We start from the raw sequence: 12,739 nt of genomic DNA, 5'->3' as shown, positions 1-12,739 counted from the left end.
TTATTTCAGAGCAGATGTGGCAAATTATGTATTTATAGGATTTATAGGAATTCATAGATTTTATAAACTGTATCCCCAAAGTAGACTGTAATTTCTCTCTGGCATCCCTAAACCAGCTCCCATCTGCCATGCAGCACAGGGTTCCCCAAACTCCATGGCCCCTTTAGAAGACGGCAGTGATGAGTTCACACCACAGATTCGGGCACTTGTTGATTTCTGGCTTCAAGCAGGTGCTATATACATAAGCTATTAAGAGTCAAACAAGACTTCCATTTTTTGAGTGTTCTTCAAACTACCAAGACAGGCTGAGATGGCAGGGTATCTGCTATCATCACTAATCAATATAGTTTAGACCTGTGACATAATACTCCACAACCAGCCCAGGTGCTGAGTCATACCTGACTACGTGGGCAGAAAACTCTGCAGTTGCTCTCACCAGCCACTTCAAAACTTTAAAAGAGTGGTTTGCTTTTAAGTATACTACACAGACTTGACATCAAGCGACAATTCACAAAATCCGCATGTTGGTAATACATTCAGTGAATGATAAGGGCAGAGTGTGGGTGTGTACATATCCATGATTTCAGCTGCTTCTCCACCATTTTGTGAAATAAATCAAACAGCTCACCAAAACTAGTTGAAAGTTTTATTTATATAAAATTCATTATGAACATAAAAGATTGGGTTTCTTAAAAAAAAATCTGCAATTATTTACAGCAGTATTGCACAAGTAAAGTGGCAATTACCCTGTCAAAATTCATCAGTGCAAAACACAAGCCAGGGAAATTGCAATACAAATGCTACATACGCTGGGTCCTAGGAAAAAAGTTACAGACAGATCAGTGCTATTTATAAATGAGTACCTGATGAGTTCTGATACAGTAACCAGTGGTCACAGAACCTGGACGTACAAATTAAAGAGAGCTTCTAAGGTCTGAAATTCCCAAATCCAAGTAGTCAAGTCATTTAGCTGGGAGCTTGAGGGTGCTTCTTACCCATGATGCCGTCTGGAGCAGGACAGGTGTTACCCTAGCTGGTTTAGCGACACGTGTGGTCATGTCACTGCACGCGTGCATGCAGACTGGACACACACAGGCACCAAGCTAAATCAGCAGGGATGACAAAGCCATCAACACAGAACCGCTAGAAAATCTCTTTCAAGCTTTCACCTCTTTGCACCCAGGCCAGTGGGGTCCAGACCCTTGCTCGAAGGCTTTGGAGAAGCAGAAGGAAGGTGTCGCCCTGAAGACACAGGTGGATCGAACGTTGGGACCAAACAGTTCAGGGCCAGGGTGGGGGCGTGGGCCTGTACAGTTAGTTCCTGAAGATACACAGTTGAGTCTGCACCTCAAAGCATAGGAAGCCACAGAGCACAGTTGGGGGGGGGGTGGATTCAATTAGTTGTCAGCTGCCAACAAAGGTTAGTAGCGTGAGGTGGTCCAGTAGTCACTTGGGAAGCACGGCAACTGGTCAACCTGGGCCTTCAATCTGCCTGGTCTCTGCCTTCAAGTCTCATGGCAGCACCTGCAGAGTGGATGTGTGTGTGTCTGAACACTGAGCTGTCAGGAATAAATCTTCAATGGAAAAATCTTTCCCACTGCTAATACTAAGTATTTTGTTTTGTAAGATATGGCCTGAAGTTAACAGCACTTGTTTCTATGAGAAGCTAGCTGTTCGGGAATTAAAGAGTCACTGGAAAGTTCTAGAGGAGAATCTGATAGCCTATCAGATCTCTGGTCTCCCATTATGGTGTCTAAACACAAATCTCATCGTGAGGACAGCAAACCCTAAGAATTTAAACCCACTGGACTAGAAATACCAGGAGCCAAAGCTGGAGGGCCACCCTGGGGAGACCATGAGGCCTGCCGTGAGCTGACCAGTCACCACCTCAAGAGTTAAAGCAATTAACAGGACAGCAGGGGGCAAAGGGGAAAGGGAGGTCAACACTTTGCAGAACTTAAGACATTAAATAAGCCAGAAATAAATATACAACATTCCTACAAGTTACAGCATTATGAAACAGTAGGACACATTACATAGAAAAAGAATCTACAATATTTACAATCCTCAATTCTGAAAAAGTTTAGTAAAAACTAATTTTTTTTTTCTTTTACTCATTTAGGCTGTACAAAATTTTACAAGAAAGTAAAGGACACATAATTGCACAGACATTTGGCTCAGTTGATAAGTAAAATATGACTTCCTAATCTAATAAATAGTCAAAATATATACAATATTAAGACGGAGAAACAGAAGAAAGTTGTAGTCTACTATGTACATTTTTTTTTAAACCAAGAAAAAAAAATCTTCATCAATTCAGGTCTAGGGAAGAGCCCAGGTAATTTGCAAATTCACTCATGAAGTTAATTTCATGTGTTTATTTCATTTCTGTGAAAAGTCACAGGACATTTTCTACAAACGTCACATGAGACAAGGTGGTCAAGGCACAAAACCTGCATTAAGTTTCCAACAAGGGACCGAATTATTTTTGCTTTCTACAAAAAGTCAAAGGAAGGAAAAGAAAGATGTCAAAGGTACACTCAACGGTGGGCATACCTTCTGCAGGGAGGAGGCATCATGAGCAACAGATACGTACAGTACAGGGATGTCTAGTCACCTCTCAAGTCCCAGGGGCAACATCCTCATTTTAATACTTGAACAATTCATAGAATCTCTAATTTCCTCACCAGCTGCTTCCACGGCCAGCCCAGGGGGCCTGGGGGGCCCCGAGCCCGAGGTAAACTTGCAGGTGGGTGAGCAAGCGCTCGGCCCCCCCGGGGCACTGGTGCTGAAGGAATAAAGTGCTCCGGTCCAAGAGACTGGCCCGTGAATACGGAGATCCTGGGGGGGGAGTGGCCCAGAACCAAACATGTCTTTGGTGTGCGTGTGTCCAGCAGGCCCACAGCTGCAATTCCATGGACCACCTTAACCGCTTGCACGGACTTGAGGATCCAGCGGAGGGGTTCAAGACAAAGGGTCAAAGGACACAGGCTGAGACTCAATACAGCTTTTAAAACAATTCAAGACCCCAAGAAGCTACCTGGGGAAAAGAAAATGTTTAGAAGGAAGAATATTTGGGAGTCAAATCTCTCTCTACCTAAGGAAAAAGTATATATGTAACATATATATATGCATTAAAAACTATAAAGATACAAAAATGAATCAATTTTTCCAACTGATAAGTGAAAACACTGGTCCTTGATGGGCCAAAAGCAAACGTGACAGTTGTTGTTGGCACTGTTGACTTGTTTGAAAAATCATGTATGTCTTTTAAAAAAGCTGTTTAATCAGTTGAGGTTTTAAAAACTGTAAGAGTGATGGGGTTCACAGAATGACCTCCACCTTCCTGCTTGCAATGCTTCCTCATCTATCTGTCTTGGGTCTCCCCAGTAGTTTAACTGCCTTTGAAAAGATCGACCAACTTGTGAGCTTCCATTCTCTGCCATCCTCCTGGCAGGTGTGAAAGAAGAGCACCCCCAACAGAAGTGGCTGCAGGAAGGGGGGCCTGACAAAATCCAGCGGTCCCAGGAGAGGTGGAACAACTGACACAGACATCCTAGTGTCTGATGGGATTCTTTATGAAAACTGCTGAGAGCAGAATGAAGTCTTTACTTCAAAGTGCGCTTACCCAAGTGTTAGCCATCAAAGGCCAGGTGAACTCCGAGTTGGATGAAAAGCCAGGATGCCCAGAAAAAGTTGCTTAAAGCCCTGCCACAGCCTCTGTCGATTCCCACGAGGGCTCGAGCCTGGACCCCTGCAGCTGAGCCTGGCCACAGGCGGGCATGTTAGTCACCGGGGACCTTAGGCCGAGAGTCCACCCTGTGTTATGGGAAAGCCAACAGTGCAAACCTGGTATCATGACTGCCCTGAACCTCTTCAGAACACTTCTAAACAAGTCCATCAAAGCAAAACGAAAATCGACATCGAGCACTTTCCAGTGGGTAAGCTACCAAGAGACAGACTGACCCACGTCTGATTCAGACTTGTGCTCAGACCCAACCTTTTACCATGAAAATACTCACTGGACGAAATGTGTTCATCAGTGCCCTGACAGGCTGGAAGAGCATCACCAAAGGATGTAAGCAAAAAACACAAACACACAGTCTAAAATTTTGCCACACATGCAACTGAATTTTAAGGAGGTAAGTAGGTATTTACACAATGGGAGTGGCATGTCAATACAGGCTGACAAAGGAACTCTCTCTGCCCCTTTTACCAGTTCCACTTCATAAAAACTTTTTTGGTATTAATAATAATGATTTACAAAAAAAAAAAAGGCCCAAGAGGCAACAGCAGGGAAAGGAGGGGCCATGTCATACCTCTCCCGTTTAAAAATGCTGTACGGTGACCTCTAAAAATAAACCAAGGCAGCTTTATAAATGAGCTGGCTCAGTTTCCACTGCAGAGTTTACATAATCCTCTGAGAGTAGGCAAAAGGTTCTTAAAATTTTAGTACAAAAATCACTCATGAGTTGGTTAAAAAGTTTCCATTTCCTTTTTGAAAAACCTGCTCTTATCAAAGGTGGGGGAAAAAAAACACACACACTGCTTGTAAACACCATTCTTTCATAAAATTCTGCTCCAGAGAACCATGATTTGTACATTGTTTAAAAAAAAGAGAGAATCCCTTTCTCATTTACATTCACAACAAGCTTCCCTTGGAAATTCGGCCACATGGTGATGAGCAGACAAAGGTCAGGTCCACGTGCAGCTTGGTGTCCTCCAGGACATGCCGGCTGGCCCTCTGCCCACCCTTCCAGCAAAGGACTGCGGGCTGCTCGGCAAGGACACTGGGGCACCGAGGCCCCGCGGGGCTGGGCTGGTCGGTCTGCAACGAGTGGAACGTCTGCGCCGTCACTGCATCCTCCACACCAGACGCACAATGTGGCGCAAGACGCGCAGGATGACCATCTGTGGGTGGCCCTCAACCGCATGGTGACGCTCGAAGACCTGGAACGACAAGACAGAAGCTTCTTACTGCCCAGCCCTGACCTGCTTCAGGCGGGACTGGGGGCGGGGAGGAGGACCAATCAGTCCTGCTGGAACCACCAAGAAGGGCACCTGGTCCCCCAAGTGCCAGTTCTTCCCAGAGCTGTCACCCCCTAAGGAGCAGGGGCACTGAAGGGTGCTTTTTATAAAGTGACTGAAAGGCTGTGTGGGAGACTCAAAGAGGATCCCTGAATCTGTTTCTTCCTCTAAAAACCACATAATTCTGGGGTACTTCCCTGGTGGTCCAGCGGCTAAGGCTCTACGCTTTGAATGCAAAGAGCAGAGGTGTGATCCCCTATCAGGGAACTAAGATCCCACCTGCAACAAAAAACAAAAACTGCACATTCTTTCCACAGGTGACGTCACAGCTGACCAGAGCTGCCAGGACCAGGAAACAGGAAAAGCAACCACTGGAAAAGGAACAACCCACCGCAGGGTGAGTGCAAATCAGCCAAGATGGCGTGGTCAGGCCCTCTCGCCCCACGTTTTGTGAATCATGACTATGTAACAGCTGAGGTCATTTACAGCACTGTGCACGCGCATCACAAGGTACTCGCTTGGCCACGGGCTACTGTGTGCTGCACGCCTCTATGAGCTTCACTAGGAAAGCCCTGGGGCTGCTGCTGCAACAGGACCACACTGGAGAGGCATCATGATGATGTTATATGAGAGTACCTTTTGGCTATGTTATGGTTACGCTGTGGCTGCTGTGCCAGCCAGGAGAGAAGAAATATGTCTGCAGTTCCTGAGGCTCCTCGAGTCTCCTTCCAGCCTCTGAGCTCGGGCCTTGCCTGCCCCGGGTTCAGTGAATAGTGTAGACAGTGTGGACAACAAGACAACTGCGTCACAAACAGGATGAAGAGCAATATCCCCATCACCTCCACACAGGTGCTGAAAAATGTCATCCCAAGTTGGGATCCCTTGAAGAGAGGCATGGGTAAAGCAGACGGGAACTCCTTACTAAGTTACTGACATTCAAATATGTTTCAGGCTCCCTTAAGGGTGGGTTTTGGGTGGCTGTGACTTACTTGAGAAGTCACTGATTCGGGGTGATCTGCCCCAAGAAGCTAAACAAAGTGAAGCGCTGATGCACCACCTTGCCTCTGGCGCAAGGCAGCTCTTCTGGGTGAATGCTGTCAGCCCAGCTCAGTGGCCAGGGTCACGGAAACAGGTGGAGTCAACCCCTGCCCTCCAACCCTCACCCCAGGGTGGCCGGCAAAGAGCGACGAAAAATAGAAAAGTAACCCCCATAGGTTTAGGACAAGTGGAGATAACTGCTCAAAAGGAAACTGCCAGGTTATTTGAAAGTCTCAAGGTCCTCATGTCTTCCAGAGCATGCCCACCTTCGGATTCTAACCCATTTTGTGGGTAAGTGCAGGGTGTAAAGGCTTCCCCAATTGGTGGCTCATCAGCAAATAATCTACCTGCCAATGCAGGAGATGCAGTTTTGATTCCTGGGTCGGGAAAATCCCCTGGAGGAGGGAATGGCAACCCAATCCAGTATCCTGGCCCGGAAAACCCCATAGACAGAGAAGCCTGGCGGGCTACAGTCCATGGGGTCGCAAAGAGTCAGACACAACTGAGCGACTAAAAAACAACAACAAGCAGGGTGTACACTCAGCCCAGCCAAAGCTGCTAACGGAGAATGCCTGCTTCCACATCAGGGGCTATTTCTCTGCTCAGGTCTGAAATCAACACCCCAGGCCAGCTCCCTGCTCTGTCTAAAGCTCTCCATCAACCCCCTTTCTCACTCTGGGGCACTGGTCTTATCCAATGCAGAATCGTGGGACCACTGGCCACGGGGCAGGCTGAGAGGACGGGCGTCCCCTCCCAGACCTAACTGCCGCCCGCAGATGCCAGCTGCAAGCCGGGTTCCCTCCTGGCCACTGTTTACACAGCCCTCTGGGGCGTGCTGGACGGGATAGAATGGTGATAAGGCCTGAGCACTTCCCTTGCTCCTTCCAGAACCAGACTGGAGGAAATCGGCTTTATGTAAGCGATTCCTGTAGAGGCGTTCCGTAACCACAGTCTGCGATTTTTATCTGCTCGACACACAAGATTGCTTTGTTTTGATTTAACTTTCTAAATTACTTTGCTTCTTCGGGGTGAGAATAATTTAGGGGAAGGTTAATTTTAGTTGAGACTAATATTAACAGGTTGAAAGAAGCTTATTCAAAATAAAACCACGACTTACTGAAATGAAGAGAGTGCACATGGGGCTGGGCTAAGCCATTGCTTCAAGGTGGGGAAAGCCTTCTTAAAGCTGTCTGGTTGACCCTGGTGGCCTTCAGGTGGACCAGAGAATGGAGTCAAGATGACCCCACGAGGGGACCGGGTCACACAGTAGGGATGGACCCTGACTGCTGACCCTTGGCCAATTTTATATTCTAGAAATGGAATTATCTAAGAGGAGAAAACCTTCCATGCACACTATGAGGACAACAGGTGCAAAAGAATTTTTTATTAAGAGTTTTGCTTTCATCTCGCATGAAAGGAATATGGGGTGCAGATGCAAAGACATGCCAGGGTGGCAGGGGAATGCAGGAAACATTTGGCAAAAGGGACACCCAGCCCCTGACCAATGAGGAGACGCTGTAAGGTCTGGGTGAGCGAAAGACCCGGGGACACCTGGCCCCTCAGACGGCACACGCTGTTAAGCCAGCAAACAATTGATTTTGGACGACATTCAATGGAGGAAGCCATTACTGCTGATTCCAAGAGCTGTGCCAGCCCAGAATGCCCTTGACAGCTGGCCCAGCCAGCCAAACCTGCTGCTGGCTCAGCGTGGACAGCTCACACCTCACAGACAGCTGGAGGATGGGCAACTCCCGTTAGGGCAGACACGCCGCCCTCTGACACCTGCAGAGGGCACAGAGATTGTCTCACCAGTGGGAGGCACCAAGTACACACTGTCTGCAGCACAGCGAGCCAGAGGTCTTGGACTTCTGGCCTCCAGGACTATGAAAGAAAGCTGTTTCTGCTGTTTAAGGCCCCCTGCCTGTGGTCCAGTGCTCCAGTCACCCTAGCAAACTAATATATCCGTGCATGCTCAACCATTGCTCCTAAGCTTTTGCCCTTTAAGCGAAAAATAGCGTTTCCTAGCTCAAGAATTGCATAATGCTGCTTTAGTCTAAATCATAAAAACACTTTAAAAAGATATATTACAATGGTACATTTGGAGGAAAAAAGATTAAAAAACTAAACACACTCCTAGGTTTAAATCCTTTATGTCTCACAGTTTCCTCTTCTGCTCATCCACACACCACTAAGTAATGCAATCCCATCCCACTGGGACTTTTGTCTCCATGGTCTAGCTCAAGGTCCCTCTGACGGTCCTTGCTCCCCTCTGGCTGAGGGGCTCTGGCAGCCCTCACACGGGCCCACAATCACAGGCAGCACCTGACTTCAAAGCCCGTCTGCAGCAGTAGGTCTTGTGGGTACTCCTGAATCCCCGCATTGTGTGCAGAAGAGCCAGGCACAGCCCACCGCACGGGGTACCTGTGGTGCCACCATCAATGGGAACAGCCGGAGAGAAAGCCTGGGCCGCAACCCAGAAGCCAGGCACAGGCAAGTGCAAGCTCCTGCCTTGCAGACTGAAAAGCATCCACGTGTGCCAGTGAAACCAAGGCCTGCACCAAAACAGAGTCAAGATGTGGATGGTCCTTCCCGTCCAAAGGGCAAACGTGACAATGTGCTGTCATGCTGTTTTGCTGTGATGGAACACAGCACCGGCCACCACCACGGTTTTAGCTCTGGGACCACCAATCACGGATCGGGGAGTTTTAATTACATCTGCAGGCCAAAATAATCATGGCCAAACAGGCTCTCTTGCCTGGGAAGCAGGCGTGCAGAATGCAACAGAGGTCTGGAGAGACTCCCCTGGTGGTCCTGTGGCTAAGACTCTGTGCTCTCAAGGCAGGGGGCCCCGGTTCGATCCCTGTCCAGGGAACTAGATCCCACAGGCCTCAACTAAAGACCCTGCATGGTGCAACGAAGATCAAAGACCCCACTTGCCACAACTAAGACCCCAGCACAAACAAATAATTTTTTTTAAGGGAATTTATTAAAAAAAAAGAAAACAAAACAGGGGACTTCCCTAGTGGTACAGTGAATAGGAATCCGCCTGCCAACACCAGGGACACGGGGTTGATCTCTGACCCGGGAAGATCCCACATGCCACAGAGCCACTGATCCTGTGGGCCACAACCATTAAGCCTGCGCTCTAGAGCCTGGGAGCTGCAACGACTATGCTTGCACACTGCAAATACTGAAGCCTGTGCATCCAGAGTCTGTGTCCAGCAAGAGAAGCCACTACAATGAGAAGCCCACGCACCGTAACTGGAGAAGAACCCCCACTCACCACAACTAGAGAAAGTCTGCTCAGCAACAAAACACAGCACAAATAAAAATAAATAAATACTTTAGAAAAAGTATTTTAAAATACTCTCCCAGTCTGCCATGGAGAACTGGTCAGGCTGACCACGGCACACCCGCAGTGGGCAGCTCTGATTCCTCTTTCCTGTCCTGCAGGCTGAGATGAGCCCGGACTCTGCAAAGTCCACAGGACACACCAGGCCTTCTGCCTTTGTGCACTCGAGCCTGGGGACTCACAGAATCACCCACTGTCACCGCTAAATGGAGCCACCCGGTACAAGCCTTTTCCCATCACGACCCCTGAGCCAGCGCGGCTCTCCTGCCCCTCACAGACCGAGCCTGCAGATGAGGTGACAGCAGGTGACCTGACGCTTGCCTCGAGTTCCAGCACAGCGCAGAACACACTCAACAACCTGGGACCTCACTGGGCCTGATGACTCAGTAAGTACCACCCACAGGTTCACTCAGCATCATCACTCAAGGGGGCTTACCATCAAAACCACAGAGATGCACAAAGTGCAATAAAAATAAACGTTGAGTAAGACCATAAACATGATTAAGACCAGAAAAAAAAAAGGAAAAAGGAAAAGGAAAAAAAGACTTACCCAGGGAACTAGGACTGAGATTTGATGCCACAGCTTAGTTGAGTTTTCTGGCAGTCAAGGTAACAATGGCAACCAAACACTATTTTCTCCATCTTATCAAAAACGAGCACAATACCAAACTCTTGGAGACAAACCAAAAAGCAAGGTATACCAGAACTCTGAGATTCTGAGTGATTTAACTTGTTCAAAAGCTTGTTTCTTAAGAGAATTTCAACGTGAACGCCTCAGATGTCCCAAACGTTTTTTTTTTTAAACACAGATTTATCTCTAAGTGGGAACATGTTCCCCTGCCTTTTCTAAAACCAGCTTGAACATCTGGAAGTTCACGGTTCACGTATTTGATCAGAGATCAAATTGCCAATATCTGCTGGATCATCGAAAAAGCAAGAGAGTTCCAGAAAAACATCTATTTCTGCTTTATTGACTATGCCAAAGCCTTTGACTGTGTGGATCACAATAAACTGTGGAAAATTCTGAAAGAGATGGGAATACCAGACCATCTGACCTGTCTCTTGAGAAACCTGTATGCAGGTCAGGAAGCAACAGTTACAACTGGACATGGAACAACAGACTGGTTCCAAATAGGAAAAGGAGTACGTCAAGGCTGTATATTGTTACCCTGCTGATTTAACTTATATGCAGAGTACATCTTGAGAAATGCTGGGCTGGAAGAAACACAAGCTGGAATCAAGATTGCCAGGAGAAATATCAATAACCTCAGATATGCAGATGACACCACCCTTATGGCAGAAAGTGAAGAAGAACTAAAGAGCCTCTTGATGAAGGTGAAAAGAGGAGAGTGAAAAAGTTGGCTTAAAGCTCAACGTTCAGAAAACTAAGATCATGGCATCTGGTCCCATCACTTCATGGGAAATAGATGGGGAAACAGTGGAAACAGTGTCAGACTTTATTTTTTTGGGCTCCAGAATCACTGCTGATGGTGACTGCAGCCATGAAATTAAAAGACGCTTACTCCTTGGAAGGAAGGTTATGGACAACCTAGATAGCATATTTAAAAGCAGAGACATTACTTTGCCAACAAAAGTCCGTCTAGTCAAGGCTATGGTTTTTCCAGTGGTCATGTATGGATGTGAGAGTTGGACGGTGAAGAAAGCTGAGCGCCGAAGAATTGATGCTTTTGAACTGTGGTGTTGGAGAAGACTCTTGAGAGTCCCTGGGACTGCAAGGAGATCCAACCAATCCATCCTAAAAGAGATCAATCCTGGGTGTTCATTGGAAGGTCTGATGTTGAAGCTGAAACTCCAATACTTTGGGCACCTCATGCGAAGGGTTGACTCATTGGAAAAGACCCTAATGCTGGGTAGGATTGGGGGCGGCAGGAGAAGGGAACGACAGAGGATGAGATGGTTGGATAGCATAACCGACTCGATGGACATGGGTTTGGGTGGACTCTGGGAGTTGGTGATGGACAGAGAGGCCTGGCGTGCTGCAATTCATGGGGTCGCAAAGAGTCGGACACGACTGAGCGACTGAACTGAACTGGGAACATGTTACAGGAGACTGAATTCTAGACTCTGAGACCAGGAAGGACTCTTATAAAGAGAAAACCTCTGCTCCAGTTTGGGCAAATGAGGATGGAGTGTCTGCCCAGATGTACGCTGTTTGCTCTTTCAGGTGCATCTTCTGGAAGTGCTGAACGTTGTTATAATCACAGGGGACAGGGTGAGGCAAGGGGCAGAGTGGCCCCACTGTTGGATGGAATACCACCTCTACCCACTCATAACCCGTTAGTCTAAACGTTCTTTTAAACGACAAGCCAGTGAGACAACAGGTCAGAGAAGAACAGGGCCCGTGTATGACGACTCGACGTGGAGCTTGCTAAGAAGACTTGGTCTCTCTCCACTTTAAGACCAAGAACAAGAGTCAAGGGGCAACTCAGCTGGGATTCCAGCATGAGCTCCACATCCACTGCTGTTCTCAGGTGTCAGACCGATGCTGCTGCAACGCTGCGTGAAGACCAAATTCACTTTCTATCTGTCACCAAGGCAACAAGGGCATTTGCATAGCTAGTGCCTAACAAGCTTTGTTGTCAACACAGCTGTGGAAAGAGCGCCAGGGGATCCCCTTGGCCGGATGTGGTGCCCCCCCAACCTCCCAGCACCAGGAGTGAGACTTCCCACAGCACTGCACCCAACTCCCACGAGGGGGGCAAGGGATGCCCAAACGTCAAAGACCGTATGGTCATGAATCCCACTTTCTGACTGTCAATACATCACTTCAAAGCATCTATTACAGGCAATGCTTTTGGTAGGGCAAATAGTCACTTCCCTCACTGACCTGGCACGCACCAGATTTTCTTAGCCCAGTATCACCCCTAGAAATAGAAAACTTGTTGGTTTCCAGGCCCCATATGCTGGCTGAAATGAAGAACCCTGGCCCGTGACTTCCGAGGGGTATCGCTGTGTCAACCACAGAGAAGCCAGAGATAGCAATGACCACTCCAGCACAAGACACCACTTGATGAAATATTAGATTCAGAGCAGCAAGCACACGTGGTTGTGAAAGGCCCAGGCTCCAAAAAATGCTAATGAGACATAAACACTTTAACCACAGCTTAAACCCCTTTGCTTTGGCTCAGCCGGGAGAAGTCGAGCGGAGGATGACGTGATAGGCTGATTATTTCTGTATGTCTGCAGGAGGGCTGAGCCTCCAGTGCATCACCATTTCTTCCTCAGGAGATTAAAAAAAACCCCAGTCAGACCTCTCTGAAGTCCCCCTCCCGGCACCTGCATCTCCAAATGGTTATGTGT

The 12,739-nt window shown here is 47.7% G+C and overlaps 1 protein-coding gene across 22 annotated transcripts in view; it reads right to left on the bottom strand.

The window, feature by feature from the left end:
- Positions 1-633: 633 nt before the first annotated feature.
- The window catches only part of BCL2L11 (BCL2 like 11), a 52,525-nt gene continuing 40,419 nt past the window's right edge, over positions 634-12,739 (bottom strand). For all 22 annotated transcript variants that reach the window (XM_081484860.1, XM_081484849.1, XM_081484839.1 and 19 more), the window contains one exon: positions 634-4,950. In XM_081484860.1, the coding sequence (XP_081340986.1) occupies positions 4,855-4,950 (96 nt within the window). In that variant the 3' untranslated portion in view covers positions 634-4,854. The remainder of the gene's footprint in view (positions 4,951-12,739) is intronic.

The sequence above is a fragment of the Giraffa tippelskirchi genome, chromosome 4 (genome assembly GCF_054371585.1).
Source record: "Giraffa tippelskirchi isolate mGirTip1 chromosome 4, T2T-mGirTip1v1.2.pri, whole genome shotgun sequence".
NCBI lineage: Eukaryota > Metazoa > Chordata > Mammalia > Artiodactyla > Giraffidae > Giraffa > Giraffa tippelskirchi.
The sequence above is the reverse complement of the archived record's forward strand: the minus strand, read 5'-3'. Positions and strand labels throughout refer to the sequence as shown.